General features: G+C 40.3%; 5 protein-coding genes across 12 annotated transcripts; 1 reads left to right on the top strand and 4 right to left on the bottom strand.

The window, feature by feature from the left end:
* Positions 1-359: 359 nt before the first annotated feature.
* Positions 360-2207, bottom strand: LOC111809704 (heavy metal-associated isoprenylated plant protein 9). Of its 4 annotated transcripts, none has more exons than XM_023696090.1 (5): positions 1858-2207; positions 1640-1781; positions 1378-1556; positions 1213-1294; positions 360-1124 (listed from the first exon to the last, which is right to left on the bottom strand). In XM_023696090.1, exons 1-5 carry the CDS (start codon positions 1879-1881, stop codon positions 574-576), a joined length of 978 nt encoding a protein of 325 aa, XP_023551858.1. In that variant the 5' UTR covers positions 1882-2207; the 3' UTR covers positions 360-573. The 4 variants fall into 4 exon arrangements, with proteins under 4 accessions (XP_023551858.1, XP_023551855.1, XP_023551856.1 ...); XM_023696087.1 differs by having other exon boundaries at positions 1640-1787; positions 1858-2205; XM_023696088.1 differs by having other exon boundaries at positions 1640-1784; positions 1858-2205.
* An 883-nt stretch (positions 2208-3090) lies between these two features.
* Positions 3091-6441, bottom strand: LOC111810188 (NAC domain-containing protein 62). Of its 4 annotated transcripts, none has more exons than XM_023696794.1 (7): positions 6014-6441; positions 5502-5779; positions 4803-5069; positions 4352-4726; positions 4134-4230; positions 3775-4043; positions 3091-3678 (listed from the first exon to the last, which is right to left on the bottom strand). In XM_023696794.1, the coding sequence occupies exons 1-7, from the start codon at positions 6426-6428 to the stop codon at positions 3337-3339; spliced, it is 2043 nt and encodes a 680-aa protein (XP_023552562.1). In that variant the 5' UTR covers positions 6429-6441; the 3' UTR covers positions 3091-3336. The 4 variants fall into 4 exon arrangements, with proteins under 4 accessions (XP_023552562.1, XP_023552563.1, XP_023552564.1 ...); XM_023696795.1 differs by having other exon boundaries at positions 4134-4227; positions 6014-6440; XM_023696796.1 differs by having other exon boundaries at positions 4352-4714; positions 6014-6439.
* Positions 6442-7081: 640 nt separating this feature from the next.
* On the bottom strand, positions 7082-10792 carry LOC111810897 (uncharacterized calcium-binding protein At1g02270). Of its 2 annotated transcripts, none has more exons than XM_023697731.1 (10): positions 10258-10792; positions 10063-10167; positions 9834-9939; positions 9334-9554; positions 9159-9235; positions 8917-9025; positions 8690-8815; positions 8224-8334; positions 7981-8088; positions 7082-7842 (listed from the first exon to the last, which is right to left on the bottom strand). In XM_023697731.1, the coding sequence occupies exons 1-10, from the start codon at positions 10420-10422 to the stop codon at positions 7612-7614; spliced, it is 1359 nt and encodes a 452-aa protein (XP_023553499.1). In that variant the 5' UTR covers positions 10423-10792; the 3' UTR covers positions 7082-7611. The 2 variants fall into 2 exon arrangements, with proteins under 2 accessions (XP_023553499.1, XP_023553500.1); XM_023697732.1 differs by having other exon boundaries at positions 7082-7839; positions 10258-10791.
* A 1627-nt stretch (positions 10793-12419) lies between these two features.
* Positions 12420-14837, bottom strand: LOC111810617 (WAT1-related protein At5g64700-like). Its single transcript, XM_023697348.1, has 7 exons — positions 14437-14837; positions 14221-14283; positions 13834-13950; positions 13462-13708; positions 13226-13384; positions 12888-13039; positions 12420-12792 (listed from the first exon to the last, which is right to left on the bottom strand). The coding sequence occupies exons 1-7, from the start codon at positions 14634-14636 to the stop codon at positions 12540-12542; spliced, it is 1191 nt and encodes a 396-aa protein (XP_023553116.1). The 5' UTR covers positions 14637-14837; the 3' UTR covers positions 12420-12539.
* Positions 14838-15743: 906 nt separating this feature from the next.
* LOC111810645 (60S ribosomal protein L9) lies at positions 15744-17735 on the top strand. The gene is made up of 3 exons (XM_023697386.1): positions 15744-16228; positions 17239-17361; positions 17458-17735. Exons 1-3 carry the CDS (start codon positions 15854-15856, stop codon positions 17548-17550), a joined length of 591 nt encoding a protein of 196 aa, XP_023553154.1. The 5' UTR covers positions 15744-15853; the 3' UTR covers positions 17551-17735.
* The last annotated feature ends 832 nt before the right edge of the window (positions 17736-18567 follow it).

The raw sequence follows: 18567 nt of genomic DNA, 5'->3' as shown, positions 1-18567 counted from the left end.
CTGCCTCAGTTCTGGGTGTTCCTCTTTTACGCCCACGATCTCCACCCTTTTGATCAAATTCTTCAATTGTTATATTGCATGTAAATAAAAATAATTTCATCAATTTTGTACTATACATATTTGAGTTTATATTAGTATAAAGTTAGTGCTGAAACGTTGGCAGCAACAAAAAGGGACCGAGTCAGATCCTTCTTAGCTAAGTCTAATATTGGTTTAGTACCTAACTTCAGGATTTGTATTTTGAATGGAATATTCAAAGTTCAATTTCCCAGAAAAAAGAAAAAATCATAATCTCGAGGCAGCACAATGGGGCGTCACATGCTACGCCTGTTAAATTATGTAATGTAAAAGGAGAAGTATTTAAATATGAAGGAGAGAATTATTGATACAAAGATGGAATTGATTATAATACAGAAGAGATACAGGAGGATAGGAATATGGATGAAGTATAGGAACCGATGCATGCAATAATTTGATCGGATGAGTGGGAATTTGAAGGTTTCTTTTCTGTGGGACTGTACTAATTGGTGAGAAGCAGAGCAGTAAAGTAATGGATTTGAAAAGGGTTTAAATTTATAGAACGCAACACGCATTGGGATTCTCATCGCTGAACAGCTGAGGCGGTGGAATTCGTTCCATAACGTAAAGTGGCTGATATTGATAATATTGGTACATCATCCTCTTCATGCTTTCATGATCATCCTCACCCATCATCTCATCTCCAGCCTCCGCCGCCTTCGCTTCCTCCACCTCCACATTTGGTTTTGTCTCGGCCGTCGCTTCCACCACCGGCCCCCCACCCTCTTCCGCCGCTTTTGGTTGTACCTCTTCCTTGTTATTGTTGTTCGTGTCTGTTCCTTGGGCTTGGGGTGCAGCAGCGTCTTCTGTCTTAATCTCCTCTGGTGGTGGTGGTGGTGGTGGTGCCGCCTGCTCTTCTTTGCTTTCTTCGGGTTTTAATGGCTCTTCTTCTGGTGGCGTGGCTGTGGGTTGGGGCTGTGGAACTATTCTGGCTTGTTTTTTGGTGCGTCTGTACACGTAGTCCACGAGCTTATCCCCATCCATGGTTCCTGTTACCACTACCTTGCCTGTGCTCAATTCTGTGGATGCTGTTTGGACTCCTGAAACTTAAACAAACCCCACTTTAATTGATTTCCATCATCATTATTAATAATTCATTTATAATGTCTGAGGTAGAGTTTAATGGAAGCCCACCTCTCATTTTGAGTATCTTCTTCTTGAGCTGGTGAGCACAGGCGTCGCAGTGCATGTTGACGTTCAATTCCACCACCTTCAACTTCACCTCCCAACTTGAGTTAATTCATTTTCAAAGAAATTGGAGAATAACATTTTGGTAGCGGATAGAGTTGATTTTGATACCTGGGAGTTAACAATTAGGTGGGGGCTGGGTTCACCCTCAGGCAGCGGCGGCGATGGGGACAACACTTTGGCTACCCTCTTGGTCTTGGTGGTGATTTTGGCGCAAACCGCATCTGGGTCTACTATTCCTTTTATGGTTACTTCATTTTTCGCCATGTCAATGCTCACCCCTTCCACTCCTGCATCAACCGTTCATTCACTGGGGATCAGCTTCTGAACATCAAACTACCTACTTTATTCAAATAGTTACATAAAAGAGCACCTCTGATTCTCATAATACACTTTTCTATTTTCTTTGCACACCCACTGCAATGAAGATCCACCAACAATACGATCGGAGGACAAGGACAGGGCTTGGCTTCCTCCAATTTCATCTCCTCTACCTTTGCTTCTTCCTGCTGCTGCTGCTGCTGCAGAGCTCATAGCATTAGGTACAATCAAACAAAAGAAAACAAAATTCTTATGAGAGATGATACTCACCATCTGAACAGCTTCTTCGCCCATCTTGGAAATGTGGGATCAGCGGTGAGTAATTAATTGAGCGTTGAGGAATTTATAAAAAGAAAGAAGTGAAGAGAAGTAATGCAAATTGTAAAGGAGAAGTGGGGGAAGGGCAGAGAAGAAGGGGCGTTGGATTTATAGGACACAGCCCACCAAGGAGCGACTGAAAACAGGGGAGATGAAGCAGTCCATCACATTTTGAAGCAGCCCATCCAAATTCCAATACCTTAATCACCATGCTTGCCACGTATTCCAACGCTAATATACATAACCCAATTCCTTCTTTTGAAAACCTTTTGCCCTTTACTTCCATGAAAAGATTTTTAGTTAAGTGGGATTCCATAGTTTTCACAACTTTACTTTACATCAGTTGGGGATGCTGGATCCGACTCTGTTTTCTTTTTTTCTTTTTTATAATCTCAAAAGTGGATCTCACATGCCTTGCTGGCTCGCCTCTCTCTCTCTCTCTCTCTCTCTCTCTCTCTGGAGCAGAGCCCTGGCCTCTTCACTCACCCAGAGTTTAATGATGGATTAGTTAGTGTTACGCATATACTTCACCATTAACTGCACACTGTGACTCAACATAACATTCTGCACTCAAAGCTAACAAGTGCTCTTCAATGCCATCCTACCATTATTCAATCAAAATCAAGACTAACGAAAAATAAAAGCGTAATCTTTAACCGGAAAAGGTGAGCGCAACCCTTTACTTATTAAGGAGGGTAACACGTGGAAGTGAGTCAGCGTGGGGCATTTTTCATAAAGCCGCTCTGCACCACCATGGATTTCAGCCGTCCCATCTCTTACTCCAACCACTGGCGGTGAGCTTACTTGCCAACCATCCAACTAAGGAATGGGAATCAAAAGTGTAACTCTCTTCCTTCTTCATTTTTCAAATGTATAGAATCATTTTCTTTACTTTATAGTTTCTAATTGTTCAAACTTTGATTAGGCAGCTATCTATCTTCTTGTTTCACCTCTCTCACTACTTAGCTTGGAAGGAAGAATATTGTTGCACACACTCTGTTTGTTTGTTTGGCCCAGCCCATGAACAAATCTCCTTCTCTCCCTTCATTATATAAAGTTTCTTTCTACTCGATTATTGCTTCACAGATGCTACTACACACTATCCTACTGGGGAATATACATGTTTAGAGTTGCACAAGGCCTTGCTCCTGTTCCTTTTCTTAAACAACCATTTTTTTAAAGCAATTATTGTCTGCAGGTTAAAGGTACATTTAAAGTTTTGAACATGTGTGTACAAAATACCTTCAGAAAAAAGGTGGTGAACAGTGGAATCGTTTCGTACGGAACACATGGGACTCCCGAGTCTGAGGGACGTACATACATAAGGCTCAAACCAAGTATCGTACACACATGCCTCACAATCCTACGCTGTTATTTCTACAATCCTATTTCTATATCCCCCATGAAGGGCATAAAAAAACCTAACGGAGGCTAACAGAAGGGAGAGACAAGGTACCCACGCTGCTCACGGTTACGGCACTTCCAAATGCTAATAAAAATTATGGACAATGCTACAACTACAAGCCTAACTACAGAAACGTATGAAAGGATTGAAGGTAGCAGTGCCGTCACCAATCTTCTTTTGCCCGTTAAGAAGTCAATCGTTGGGCTATCGCTTGCCACCAACTTTGCACTCACTTCCTGGGAAGCTTTACTACTGCCCACACCTGAATCTGCATCGGGCATCGCCTGGGGTTGTTTCACAACATCAACCGTGGCAGCCACAGAACCACCATCGCCTCCAGTAGTCTTGTTTTCTGAAGCCTTTTTAACCTGCGAGTCATGTTGATGGCCATTTATAGTATCGCAGCAGTCTGATATAGTTAGTATAGGTTCCATAATTACATTTCACTTCATCAACTACTTTACCTTGCTTGATATTGATGGGGGGTCATCATCCTGCCATCGACTACTCTCACTACACGTATTGCTAGAGCATGAAGATGGTGCTACAAGTTTTCTTTGCAGTCGTAGCCTTCTTGGCGCAATCCCCTGAAATGTAGAAAATTCATTTGGTTGCTGCACACTTCTTGGACGGCGACTCATTCTCTGAATTCCAGTTGAAGCATCCGTGTTTCCTACTACAGACAAGTGATTGTATGATTCCTGAAGGCTACCTGATGGATTATAAAGTAGACCTGCCAAAGACATTTAATTTGCATGATAATTTTAACAAGATATGCCATGGACTCGTCGACATTATTGTGAGAAGAGAGAGGCAGCAGCACCTTGTTCTGGCGCTGCAGTTCCCAGGTGATCAATAATAGGAGTCTTCCTGTCAATATCCTCCAGACAAATTGAGCTTTCAAAGTCTGGCATGGCCTGCTTTGAGACAAGAAATTCGCAAGTACAACGAAACTAATTCAAAGCAGAAACAGAAACCATAATGTAAAAAAAGTAAGATTATCCTTTAAAAAGAAAAGGCCGCAAGAAAGGTCTCACTAACCAATGCTTTGCCATTGTCAGCCTCCACTTTGCCGAAAGCTCTGTTGTCCAAGCTAGCCATTGAATTGTTAGGAAACTCACTTAGGGACATGGATTCTTGCTGGTCTTCAAGTGCATAATCATCCGAATTATAGACAAACGAGTCTAGCATCTGATGGATAAAATCGAAATCCTCTGCCCCAATCTGTAATTGCTCTGCATTAGGATTAGCTCCATAGTTCAAGTAATTGCTATCAGAATAGTATATGCAAGATGATCCTAGCTCAGCTTGCAGCTGCGAATGCAATGGGGAATATAGTTTACTATCAAGTGGTTGGTTCTCGGGACCAGAGAACTTCCTCTCTTCGTCTGGATGAGGATCCATCTGCAACGAGAACTAGACTTAGATCCAATTGATTATGTACAATTTCTTAATATAAAAAAGGAAAGTAAAAGAAAAGAAAGCCTCTCACTTCTACATTATATGAATCAAAACCATGAATGTCAACTGAACCATCAGTATGTTCTACAGTTTCAGATAGCACTCCATCAGAAATTTCAGCCTGCCTTTGCAATGAAGGAGAATCTAAAGGAAGTATTGGTTCTGAATGGGAATCTCCAGGTCCCGGAGATGATTCAGTTGTAGTAGGGGATGAAATAGCAGCTTCAGCTTCATCGCCATTTGACCCCTCGATACTCTCATCCTGTTTCTTAAATAGGCGACAGAGAACGAAGGCATTCTGAAACCAACAACCAAAATAGTATCTTAATTATGAAACAAGGACAATCAGAAATTCGAGAAATAGATTCTACCTCAAAACTGAACACTTAGAATTATAAGGTGTAAAGAAAAAAAACTTGGTTTTGCAGAACAAGTATCTCCCACTTGGGATTTTCAACATAAATACAGGATGGAGCAGAGAGTGAGGTGGAAGAAAATCATAATGTTGCGGTAGAGGGAAGTTTACATACTATTAACTAGCATTTCAGAAGCCTTTAACTAAAAGAAACCATCCATCACAGTTCTGAATGCAGAAAATAGAAAGAGAAATCATTGCCAAGCAACTGTGTTGGATCCTAAACATCGGCATAAAGGAGTGGTCAAATAAGAAAGAACGGTAGTAATGAATTCACCCTGCTAGCCAAATGGAAAAATTAGAAGAAAATCAAACCTGCCCAGGGTTGGTGCCATCAAGTTCTTTAAGAGTGGTACGATACTCATGGACTACCCAATTGGTTCTCTTTCCCTTAGGAGCACGACCTTTGTAGAATACCAATGTCTTCTTCATTCCAATCAATTTCGTGCCAGACTTGATTTTGCGATCCTTACCCGTTGCCTTCCAGAAGCCAGCAACAGTAGCTCTCTTCAAGCGATGCCCGTTAGGATACTTCCTGTCCTGGGGACAAAAGAAGAACCACTCCCGATCCTTGGTCTTCAATATCGATAGATCTGCACCCGACAAAATAGGATGATAAAAGGTGATTGGGTAGAGTAAATCATGGGATCAACTGAAGGGATAAGCAGATGAAATTGGATTGAATAAACTAAGAATAAGTAGAAGATAAAAAGGGAAGATGCAGCGAGAAGCGAAAATGGAATAAAATCAAACGATATTGGAGATTTTGGCTGTAAAGAGTAAGGAAATAAGAAGAGGAAGGAAGGTGAGAGAGATAGAGAGCGTACCAGGAAGGTCCCAGGGCTCCCATTTACAGACATCAACTTCGCGTATAACGCAGACATCTTGGTGATTTCCATTGATTTTGGAGCGGAGGTAGTAGTCGATGAGCTCCTGGTCGGTGGGTCTAAATCGGAAGCCCAGGGGGAGGGAATTGAGGGTTAAGACGGCCATCGAAGGAGAAAAGAGGGGGGATGGATTGGCAAAGATAAAGAAGAAAAGGGGGAAGGAAGTAACCGGCCGTCCGGAAAGATTCTTTGTTTTGATAAAGAGTGAGTAACTCAGAGGTGAAAGGGAGTGCGATTTAGTTTTAAGAGAAAATGAAGAGAAAACTGTAACTAAGAGGGAATTCGATTTTTTTATTTTGTTCCTGTAATTTACCAAGATGAAAAACGCGTCTGGCCTGCTGTTTATGTTGTTCATCGGAATAACAACTCTGCCATTATGGGGAAACCGGGGGTGAAATATCGGAGGCGGACAAATCAAAGTTCGCCACGTTATGTGAAAGCAAGTGATTATGCGTCATTGTCCAGGCCCAACTTATCGTCCCCTCCCCATCCACGAGCGTCTTTCCCGTCTTTCTTTTTTTCTTTTTTTTTTCTTTTTCTTTCTCAAACAATTAAAATATTCGCTTCATCCTTTCTTTATCATTTTCTTCATCCAACTATAATTTTTCCCTCGCCACATAAAATAGCGTACACAACTGTACAAACTGAATTATGATTCTATCTTTTTTTTGTTTTTTTTTTTTTTTTTTAATGAACGTGTATACTACCGTGGTTTACCCACCACCATACCAGAAGCATCTCATTGTCTAGTTACATTTTTGGGGGGTGCTTTGAGACTTTTCTTCACTCGACGCACTAGAATTCTAAACCAGTAATACACCACAACAAGTTACCAACGAAGCAGCGAGTGTTGTTGACTCCCTCAATATGGTATTAAAAACTAACGCTCGTTCATTTATTGGAAGTTTTGGGGCTATTTGGAGGCACAACTTTTTGCTTGTTCATCAAGGAAGACTGTTTGTGCTTGTTCTATTCACCTTTGTTGTGTGTTTTTCAAGAAGCAAAAAAGAGAAGAAAAAAGTCACTTTTATCAATCGCTTTAAAACAAACACATTCATTTGGTTCTTTACAGTGATGACCCTATCTCGTCCTCCATTCCCGACCTAATGAACTGTTTCTATACCAAATACCAAAAGTACTATGAAGCTGTACATATGTTATACGTCCCGTAAAAAGTACATAAGCAAGGGCCAATTATTTCTGTAACCAGTAGCTGTCTCTGTCTGTAGTATGTATCTGTACACATTATGGGCTCTATCCTTCCTTTCACTTGTTCGACAATTGACTGTAGTAGTGTGTAGATGCAGGGATTAAGAGGGGTCGGAGTCTGCTCCCCAAAAATGGATGCGACCTTGTGGTTGCAGATGTGTTCCTTCCTCCAAGTCCAGGTTGGAAAATGAAAATGGTATTGGACGTAAATCAATCTGAGTTGTGTGTGTGCCCAGAAATCTCTCGACGTTTCATCCCTCGAGAGCGAGCATTGCAATTGTGAATTGTGGTTTCCACTTCTTTTTGTATACAGTAACAATTGTATGCTATCAGGATATCAACTGAGAACAGGGCATTCTTATGGGTGCGAACACCACAGTGAGTCGTGCATGATCTGAAAGGGAGTAGTCTTCAGGCCACCTTCCTTTCTCCACTTCAGCAGGAAACAGGACTGCATTCTCAACACTGAAACCAATTGTTTGCTCCTGATTTTCCTTTGATTCAACCTCATTGCTTTTCTCATCCCTCTCCTCGGTCCCAGTAGAATTCCAAATTCTCTGCTGTGTCATGGGATGGTTATACCACAAAACACACCCACCATTACTATCAATATCAATATCCATGCCTGTTTAACTCCTCTGTCTACTCTAGTTTTTTGAAGTAAAGAAGTTGAACACACTTGAACTGGAAAAGCTTACCTGAAATTCATTATGATCGAGAATGCCATTTCCATCACTGTCTGCTTGTACCCACAAGTCCTTTATCTCTCCGACGCTAAGGCCATGAGGATGACCAGTTAAATTGAGCTGCAGAAAATGATTTAACCATTCATAAATAAGTTTTTCAATTCAAACCAATGAGGATAGTTTTCCCGAGGGAAGGCCCCAAACAAATTCAACATACAGTTTTCAAAACTTAAATCAGCAAGCCTCAGCATCTACCTGTCGAAGTGCCTCACAGAAACCAGAGTAGGTTATATAGTCACCATCATTGTCCGCCTTCAGAAAGGCAAATGCATCATCCTCTGTCAGCGAAGCTCTTCGAAGCAGATACTGAAAATAATAAGATGGTATTAGAATTGGAGAAAGAAAACAACTTGGTACTCACACCAATGTTTAAGTACTCGAGTGTTGTTCTATATACACTCATGAATTAAGCAAAAAGCTAGCATGAACATAATTCAAATCTTCATCTCTCACATTCGTTGTATTGAAAAAGGAAGCAGAAAAATGTCCATGGTTGAGCATACAACAACCTAACAGATGGCGACGAATTCAAAAATCATACATGGAAATGGAATGAAAGATAAGCAGGAAACTATCGCCCAAGACAGATAAGTTGCAAATATTGTTACAGTTATAAATTGAAAGTCACAGCAATTAGTTTGGGAGGAGAAGAATTTTTTACCTTGAACATGCCAAAAACAGCTTCACTCCAGCTTGTTTTTAGCAATTTTCTGTAACCGTTCGGATTTAAAAGCCATATGAAGTCAACCCCGCAAATGTTTCCCCGATGATTCCGGTGACTCACCCACTGGTTTACACACAAGAAAGAGAGGCACGACCCAAGTTAGAAAAATAGTCAACGTTGACTATTTATTTTTTTATATGAGGAACGTAGTTGAAGATGCTAACCTTGCGTGCATCTGCATCTGCGTATTGGTGAGCCGTGTCATATGACGATACAAACCCCTGCGACCTAAGAAACTTGTACACGTGTCCACGTTTGCTTCCATTCCAGTCACTAAACAAAAAAACAAGCATTCAGAAAGACCTTAAAATTACCATGTTGTTCTAGTCGAAGCAGATAGCAAGAGATTGACTGTCTGGAAGGGAACAAAATTACAACAAAGAATTAAGAAGGGAACGAAACTTACCCGCAAAGTATGATGGGCATGGGATTGAGTTTGTTTTCCTTCTGATAAGATTCAACGTATTGCAGGATTTTGTATACCTGAAGGACATGGAAGAATAAGGTTGAAATCTTTAGGAATTGGAATTGGAATTGGAAGCAGTGAAAAGTTGCACAAATGCAAAGAGAAGAGCACCTACTTGATTCAACCGTACAAGACAGAGACTAGAATCATGAGGAAATAACAAGTGAGTGTTGACGATGAGTATTTCCTGTCGAATATCATTGTTTCGGCACTGTGAAAACGGAACTGCTAATTCAACATGTAATAGCTGCGCAACACGGTCTCCGCAATCGTGAAATAGCAGCTCTCGGTAGTTTACCACTCTAAAATAATCCTTATGCACCGCAGTCAACAAACCTGAAGATTCAGATCCAATCAACCTCAATTTGAAAAGAATTAACAGGCAGAATTCCGAAGAAACATAATACGAGCAGAGAAAGCCTGCTTCCAAATGAGGACTAGGAGGACACCATAATGTAATAATATTCACGAAATCCTCTTACAAAAACAAACTCATTGCCTAGTCTTGAAAAACCTTGATGCACAATCTAATATTCACGAAATCCTATCCTCTTAAAAAACCTTGATGCGGATACGTCTGAATGATGAGTGTTGAGTAAAAGAGGGAAAACGTACCATCGCCACGGTTATTGGTCCGAGCAAGCTTGAAACTGATATAACCGGCATTGCGGAGTCTGTTTTCGTATATATTTACAAGTTCTTCGCTTCCAACCCAGAATTCCTGCCCAAGGCCAGAGTTGAAAAGCAAATAGGACGCACACATCAACGGCCTCGTTCGTGAAACGATAAAATCAGAAAGAAACGTGAATGCTTGCGACACGATCTAGAAAAAAGAAATCCAAACCTGAAGGCAGATAATGGAAGATTTCTCATACAAGAGCCAATCGAGAATTCTCTGGTTTCTGGCTAGCCAGTATGTCCTGTAATCGCTTTCGCGGCAACTGGGATCCTGTCTTGCATCCATCCATGGATCCGTTAGAATCCGAATAATCGAAGGGAGATGAAAAATTGAAAAAGAAAAAGAGAGGAGGAATCGAACCTGTTGACTGAGACGCTTGTAAATGGGAGCGAGTATATTAAAGGTAGTGCAGGTAATGGAAGGGCGCTGATGGTGGTGGTCTTTGATGGAAGATGCAATGGCGTAACTCCCAATCATCGAAATCCTTCCTTTCATCTTCTTATCTCGTCGTCTCTCCTTTCTCATTCTTGACTCCTCGGCCTCCAGCGTTGGATCCAATTATATAACAAAAAACCACCCGCGTACAAATATTTGTCTTTTTCCCTTTCTTTTTGTTTTCTAAACAAATGCGGTTGATAGGAAGTGGAAGAATGAGGGAATAGAAAGAAGAAAAAGAAAAGAAAAAGAAAAAGGGAGTTTTGCCGGAGCGTTATCGCCAAGCGAGAGGGGGATGAAGGAAGGAAGGAAGGAAGGAAGGAAGGAAGGACAGGGGAGGGAGGGAGGTTATGACTCTTATTTCATCGTGCCCAAATAATAATGTAAATAAGAAAAGTGGGAAAAGATATAAACCCTAAGAGAAAATGGCGTATGCCTATTTATAATCCCTCCCAACTCCTCATATTTCTCTACTCCTCCTGCCGCAGTTTTGCAATTTATCGTTTTTTCATGCACTACAATCGATATAAATAAATACACCTTTATTTCATTTCACTGCGTTTAATTAATTTGTTGGATTCGGTTACAGCGCCGAAAGTGAGTACAAGTCAGAAGTATATTATTGTTTTCCATTTTTTTATATGTGTATATATGCTATGCTATGATATGGTGTGATAAAGAAGAAGATGCAATAATATCATGTCTCTCCCCCCAAAATCTTTGTGAAGCTAGCTTCGAGTAGGAGCGAGGGAGCAGTGAGTGGTGGAGTTTGGTGGTTGGATTTGGTAACGCAGAATCTAAGGCTCACAGGAAACCGGGAATTCCAACCCCTACCGCTGCTTTAGGGGATCCTATTACCCTATATTTGCCTCAAATTCGTTATTTTTTTCAATTCTTTTGTGTGGCCATAATATTGTTCCTTTTATTGGCCGCTTTGTGAGACCGAATAAGATAATACAACCGTGGATGCGTATGCAATGCGTATTCCTGCATACGCATCCACGTAAGGACCATTTATTTATTTTCTTCTTTCTCTGGTTTACGAAATCTTTGATTTGTGAAACAAGAGATTAAATAAAAGGTGGGTGAGAATTTCAAATTGGGCATAAATTGGGCATAAATTGGGCATAGATTGGGGTGCGGTCTTATCAACGAAATAAGGTCAAAGAGGAGAGAGGACGTGGAGTAGAAGATGCCCTACGCACCAATCTGCCAATAATAATTCAGACACTAAATTTGGGACGTTAATCTAGCATTTAGTGAGAGGGAATAAAGAAGAGAACAAATAGTAAATACAACAACAGGGCAGTGTAGTCGGGACTCGGGAGTTTCCACAGAAAACAACAAAAACTGGGCGGTGTCAAGAGCCAAGTTGAGTACTGAATTACTCGCAACGTTGATGGTTTTGGGCCTCAAATCCGACAATGCCTCTGTTTTCTCCCAACCCCACCGACAAATCCAACAAAGCTCCTTTTTTTCTTTCTTCTTTTTGTAAACCATATCCCTTCTTCCCTTGCCCCACACTTCTGTCCTCCACCCACTTTCGGCATACTCTCTTATTCAAGTGCTTAATAACCAATTCAATCTCCACTGATATTTCAATTTATGGTTTCTTCATTTAATCCCATTAAAACACACGTTTGGTTCATTTTTGCCATTTATGTCCTGATCCTCAAAACAACACATTTCTCCTCTGCATAATTCAGATAACGGCTTTCAATTATTATTAATTAGGGTTTCCATTTCAACCACTGTTAATCCATTTTAAAAATATTATGACACAATTTGGACTCAAACGTGATATAGCCCACACCCCAAATAGGCCTTCAACAAAACAGGCCTCAAACTAAAAACCATGTGGACCAGTGATCCGGTTCAACTCATAACATCCTAATTTGGATAATCTGGGGGGCAACATTTTGGCCTCTTCTCCAAATTACAAATTTAATGTTATAAATTTTGTATATCAATTATTTTAACTACGTCAAATCATTTAACTACGTCAAATAATAAGACGTTATGAGAAATGTATTTGCCCCTAGATATCATCAATAAATGCAATAATAAAAAGATTATATATATTGGGAGCGACTTCTGATGTGGGTTGAAAGGTAATAAGTTGGTGAATTGAGAAAATGGATGGTTAACAACACAAGTGTTCTTATCTTGATGTTGAAAGATTAAAATGTAAATAAAGTTGGTAAGTTTCAAGGGTTTGTTCTGTTGCAGCCTTGTTCTGCATCAGAAGCAGCAATTGGAGTATTATTATTGGGAGTGGGTGAAGCGGTTGGCACTACAGCTGCTGATGGCAGAGGCGCAGGTTCTGAAGTTGCTGTTGCTGCTTCAATTGCGAGTGCAGCCGCTGTTGCTCTTGGGAGATGCGCTGATTTCTTCATCTCCTTTGTCTTTCCCCACAGGAAACAGTAGAGCCCCGCTACCATCACACCCGTCCCCAACATGCTGCAATGCATCAATTTATGATTCATTTTCTTCCAATTCCATTCCCAAACACTACTACTAACTAACTCTAAATTAATTTTGAATATATGTCCTACCTCCCCACTTTAATCTCCTCCCCAAGTATGATGCCTTCTGAGATTCCCACAAAAATTAGAGTCAGGGGGTTGAACATGGGTGGGAAAGTGGGGCCTTGCATTGAAATTGCCCATGTCATCAAGCAAAACGTAGCTGCTGTCGCCAGTGCTCCCTGCAGTACACAGGGTTAAAATGTGTATGTGTATGATATGATCTGACCATGTATAAATAGACATACGTATCACACACACATATATACATATATATATGCATGAAGATGAAGAAAAGTGGAATTTATTAGCTTAGTTTAGTTAATTAATGAGGCAATGCAATGCAATGCAATGAAGAAAATTGATACCGAGTATAAAATGGTGAGAAGCTGAAGATCCCAACCCAACTTCCAAGAGGCGTTGTTGGTGTCGAGGCACAACCCAAGCAGTGTTGACTGAATGCATGCTATGACACATGTTAGCATGGTGGCCAAATACTTCGAGGGAAACAGCTTGAGCAACTTCACCTGTTTGTGGCAACATTATTATTAAATTGGAATTGAATGATCTGAGATGGAGCAGTGCAGAGATGAGTAAGACATACTTGGACAACAAACCATGTAGAATAGGAGAAGCAGCTGCCAAGAAGCAGGAGGGTGCCTCGCCCCCAGTGGCGACCACCCTCATTACTTGCGTTATTATTTGTATTATCATTGACGTGGGCGTCATGATGACCAATGTGGAATCCTTTCCCTCTGTAAACACTCGTAATTACTACTCCCCCAACGCACAAAATTGCCCCCACTACCGTTATTCGCCCTGCCCTTCTCTTCAAGCTCACTTTTTCGATCCTACAATACACAATTAATTGCTGTCGAATTTAATACATAACATCCAACGCTCCATCGCCATCATAATTATACACACACACACACACATATGCTACTACTACTACTACAGCCGGTGTGGGCCATACCTGAGCATGGAGGAGATTACAAATGTCACCACGGGAATCAAGTTCAGGAAGTTGGTAGCATAAGTAGCTGTCGTGTCTCGCAGACCATAGTAGTACAGTCCCATTGCCGCTGTTATCCTGCATGCTTTCATCGCCCACATTATTATTATTATTATTTTCAATTTCTTCAACTTCCCATATGCGTACATAGAATAGCAAGGGTAGAAGTGGGATTTGGAGATGGAATAAAGTTGGGTTGTGGTGTGAACGACAAGTGATATAGGAAAAGAAAAAAAAGAAAAAAGAAAAATGCATAATCATATAAATAAATAATAATGTAGTTTGAGGGATGTGATGGAATGAGACAAGCAAGAGGGAGGGAGGGAGGGAGGGAGAGGAGTATCGTACCCGGTGAAGGCACTCAGAAAAAGCCAAAACAAAACCTGCCAGCTCAACTTGTTTGCGTTTCTTCTGCAACCATCGTAAAGCAGGGCACGACAAAATGGAGTAGAGTCAGAGTCAGCATCATTCGATCAATCTAATTAATTAATTAATTAATTAATTAATATGATGGGTTTAATTATATGAAGATAAGACAAGAAAAGTACATTGGATCAACTGTACCTTTCGAAGAAGAAGGCAAAGGGTGCAACGCAGAGAGCGGCGACGAGGTGACGGTAGGCCATGAGTGCGAAAACGAAGGTGCCATGGTTGAGAATAACTTTGCTAAGAAGTTGCATTCCGGTTGCAAATATTTGGACGGGCAACATGGCCAGAATGGGGCGTGAGGCCTTCAACAGTTTCTGCATTTGATTCACGCCCATCACCCCGGACCCGGAGAGGGTAGCTTGGTTGAATAATGGAATAGGTTGGATGGATGAGTCCAGAGGGAGCCCGGGAAGAAGCCTGCCCTTACACACTCACTCCCTCGCTTGCTTATTGCTCGCACATACCTATGCACTACACGCTCTTTGGATGACCCCCTTCCTCGCCCTCGCCTCATTACCTGCAACAACACAACACAACACAACAACTATATATATATGTCCTGTTTTTTTTTTTTTTCTCTCTCTTTTCTTAACGCAGACAAAACAAATAAATGGAAAATTGTTCCTCTTGCACTCTGTGACCGTCTCTCTCTTCCTCTCTTTTCCTGATCAAAACACTTGTGTACCAAAAACTGAACTTTTCATTAACAACTTTAATGAGTTGCATGATTTGAATTAGTTGAAGAGCCAAGCTTGACAGGATTTCAATTATGATGTATGGATTATGTGGTGGGATTTGGGAGTCTAAAAATGGGGGAGAATGTGAGAAGGGGATGGATTGAGGGTGGGGGTGGGGGGGCCTGCGCGACTCATTGGGTAAGCAGGCCAGTTTGAGCCACTAAATCAAAATCACCTATGTTCCCCCTGCTTGATGCTTAGCTTAGGGATTGGGAATATTATTGGAGCTTTTCAGATTTTATATTTGTGGGCGATACGAATCAAGGGCTTTACCTTTTATTTCATGCCCCCCAACCCACAGAGTAGGACATCCGTGACACATTTTTTATTTCCATCATCACTTCAATAAAAACCTCCATGTTGTGTTCTAAAACTAATCAAAATTGAATGTCGGTTTTTATTACTCAATGATTTACACTTTTTACCTCGCCAGTATATTAAGTCCTAATTAATTTATTTCATTCAATCCAACCAATAATTTAATCATAAAAATAAATAATTATTTTCCCCTCTTTCGTCTATAACCGTTTGTGAAGACCCAGGCCTTGTTCCTACGTTTCCGCCGGGTAGCCCAATAGAATATCACCTAAACCAGCCCACATCCCATCATTGAGCCCACTTTACCAGGTAAATGCAACCCGTCCCCAAGCCCATCACTTCTTCCCTTGACGTTAGGGTTCTTTTTCCCTTCAATTTTCTGATTTCCTTCGGCAGCCGCAGCATAACAAGTTTTCAGTATATAAATCCTCTCACAGAGTTCTTACGTCTTCTGCCGCCGCTTCCGCGAGTGTCGTCTCTCCATCTTCAGAGTAAAAATGAAGACCATTCTTTCATCCGAGACCATGGATATCCCAGATGGGGTTAAAATCAAGGTGAATGCCAAGATCATCGAGGTTGAAGGACCTCGTGGTAAGCTTGTTCGTAACTTCAAGCATCTTAATCTTGACTTTCAACTCATCACTGACGAGGCCACCGGCAAGAAGAAGCTCCGGATCGAAGCATGGTTTGGGTCCAGGAAGACATCCGCCGCTATTCGTACCGCTCTCAGCCATGTTGAGAACCTTATCACAGGTGTTACCAAGGGCTATCGTTACAAGATGCGTTTCGTCTATGCTCACTTTCCCATCAATGCTAGCATCACAAATAGCAGCAAGTCTATTGAGATTCGCAACTTCCTTGGAGAAAAGAAGGTACTCTTCATTTTTAATCGTAATCTGTTTGGTGCTTCGATCTTGTTGCTTAATCAGTGTTTTGTTTGGAAATATATATTCTCAGTCACTTCAGTTTATTAAGAATGACCTTCCTTTTGTTATGTCGGGTTTCTCAAACTTGCCCCACTTCCAAATATTGATTTCTATTGTTTCCATTAGTACGTACACTCATGTAAACCTGTGCTGTCACTTGCTTAATCACTTTTGTTATGTCACTTGTTTGTAAACTCTTTGTGGTCTGATTTTACTTATTTTATCACTCGTAATCTGCTTAGTGCTAAGATTTTACATGACAAAGTAGGTGGAATTCTGTGTTGTCAGTTTTTTTTTCCCATTTCTTTACTTGCATCGTTTTCAATTCTAGTTCGATGTTTGAGCTTTGAATTGCCATTTTTTTTTTAATTTGATACTCCCTCATCACATGATTTCGTCTTCATGTTCACATGGTTTTGGACCAATAGTTCAATTGTTTTGAACTTAAGTTTAGTGCGAACAACAGCCCCTTGAATCTCATCCCCAGTTCACTTAGTAATTCATACATACAAAGAAGCCTAAGCCAACGCCAAATCTACATCATCCTTATATTTTAAATCCAGATTAGAAATTGATTTGGACTTGATATCTGAAAGGTCATCTATCAAAGGTGGGCAAGTTAGTTCGGATGCTCATGAATATACATAAAAAATGGTCGTATATCATTCATATGCTGCTCTTGGTGGCAGAGTTTTGTATGGTTTATGTAATTACGACGGTTGTTTCAATTCTCTTATTCTCGCCAACTTTCTAATTATAATTGAACAGCTTGTTTCTTATAGGGAGAAAATCAAGTTGGAATTTGAGTTATTAATATGTTTTAATTCCTTTTTAGGACGGCTTTCCTTTGATTTCGTTGTTTGCTCAAATTTGACTGAGTTGCTTGAACAAGATAGGATATGGACTATATGTTTTTGTGAATGTATTATGAACCATGCCCATAATCGTTGCTTCAGGTGAGAAAGGTGGATATGCTTGATGGAGTTTCCATTACCCGATCTGAGAAAGTCAAAGACGAGTTAGTCTTGGATGGAAATGATATTGAGCTTGTTTCACGGTCTTGTGCCCTTATAAACCAGGTTTGCTTTTATGAAACTCATATGTGCAGGCGCTTTTGCTTCATATAAAAGAAAAAGGGTAAATGGTTCATTCCTTTTTCTTGGCTTCTTTTGCAGAAATGTCATGTGAAGAACAAGGATATACGGAAGTTCCTTGATGGTATCTATGTCAGCGAGAAGGGTACCATTGTTGGAGAAGAAGAGGGATGAATAGAATTGTAGGTTATATCTGCTCTTAGTTTCAAGAGTAGTTTATCTTCTTTGGGAATTGTGTTTTTCATTACTAATTGCGTAATTTTGTGATGTTTCATGGAAGCCCATTAAAACTCTGTTACAGTTTTGTTTTATGGATGTTTTCTATTTTAGGCACAAAGCTTGCTCAGTTACCCTTCTACCATCTTTTCTTTGTTTATTTATTTTTCATGGACGTTTTCGGTTGTAGACACAAAGCTTGCTCTGTTACCCTTCTAGGGTCGTGTGTTTTGTTTGTTTCGTGTTTAAAACGGATACTATGTTTGTGCAGAGTTGTTTTTTGTTTTCGAAATATATGCAGACCTCAGTGTGTTGAAGACGGATAATGAACATGATATAACATTGCAAGATGGAAGTAGGAAATAGTGTAGATATCTATTTTCTTCCATCCTTGGTTCTGTTTTCGTGTTCTGCCTGGATCAGATGCAATTGCATTTTACCCATACAAAAGACTGAGGGTGTTTAGAGATAGCTTCAAGAATGTCTAATTCCGACACTTTTAGTTGTAAAAAATAGTATACAAAATGTTTGTCTCATGTTAATAAATACACTCGTAAATTAGAAAATATACATAAAATGGAACAACTATACTGTTTAAGAAAACGATATGGCGATTTGGATGCATGGTTTGAAAGTCTTTGGATGCTCCCTCATCTTGAGAGACCCTCTGCTCTTGTAATTCCTCTCTATATGGCGATGATTAACCTTGCAACCAGTAGCATCTTGGCGCTTGACTTCAAATGTGATGGTTGCTTATTAAAAATGAACCCAGTGAGGTAAATCGGAAAACCCACCCCCCACCCCTACGATAGGCTTCGACGAGGCTTCTTATTTCAAAAGGGAAATAATATTTTATAAGACTTCTTATTTGATTTTCTTAGAAATTACCATAAGGTGACATTTGTCTTGTTCTTAACCAAAAAAAAAAAAAAAAAAAAAAAAAAAAAAAAAACAAAAAAAAAAAAAAAAAAAAAA

This window comes from Cucurbita pepo, chromosome LG14 (assembly GCF_002806865.2).
Source record: "Cucurbita pepo subsp. pepo cultivar mu-cu-16 chromosome LG14, ASM280686v2, whole genome shotgun sequence".
NCBI classification, from domain to species: Eukaryota; Viridiplantae; Streptophyta; class Magnoliopsida; order Cucurbitales; family Cucurbitaceae; genus Cucurbita; species Cucurbita pepo.
This window is presented reverse-complemented; position numbering and strand designations above follow the sequence as displayed.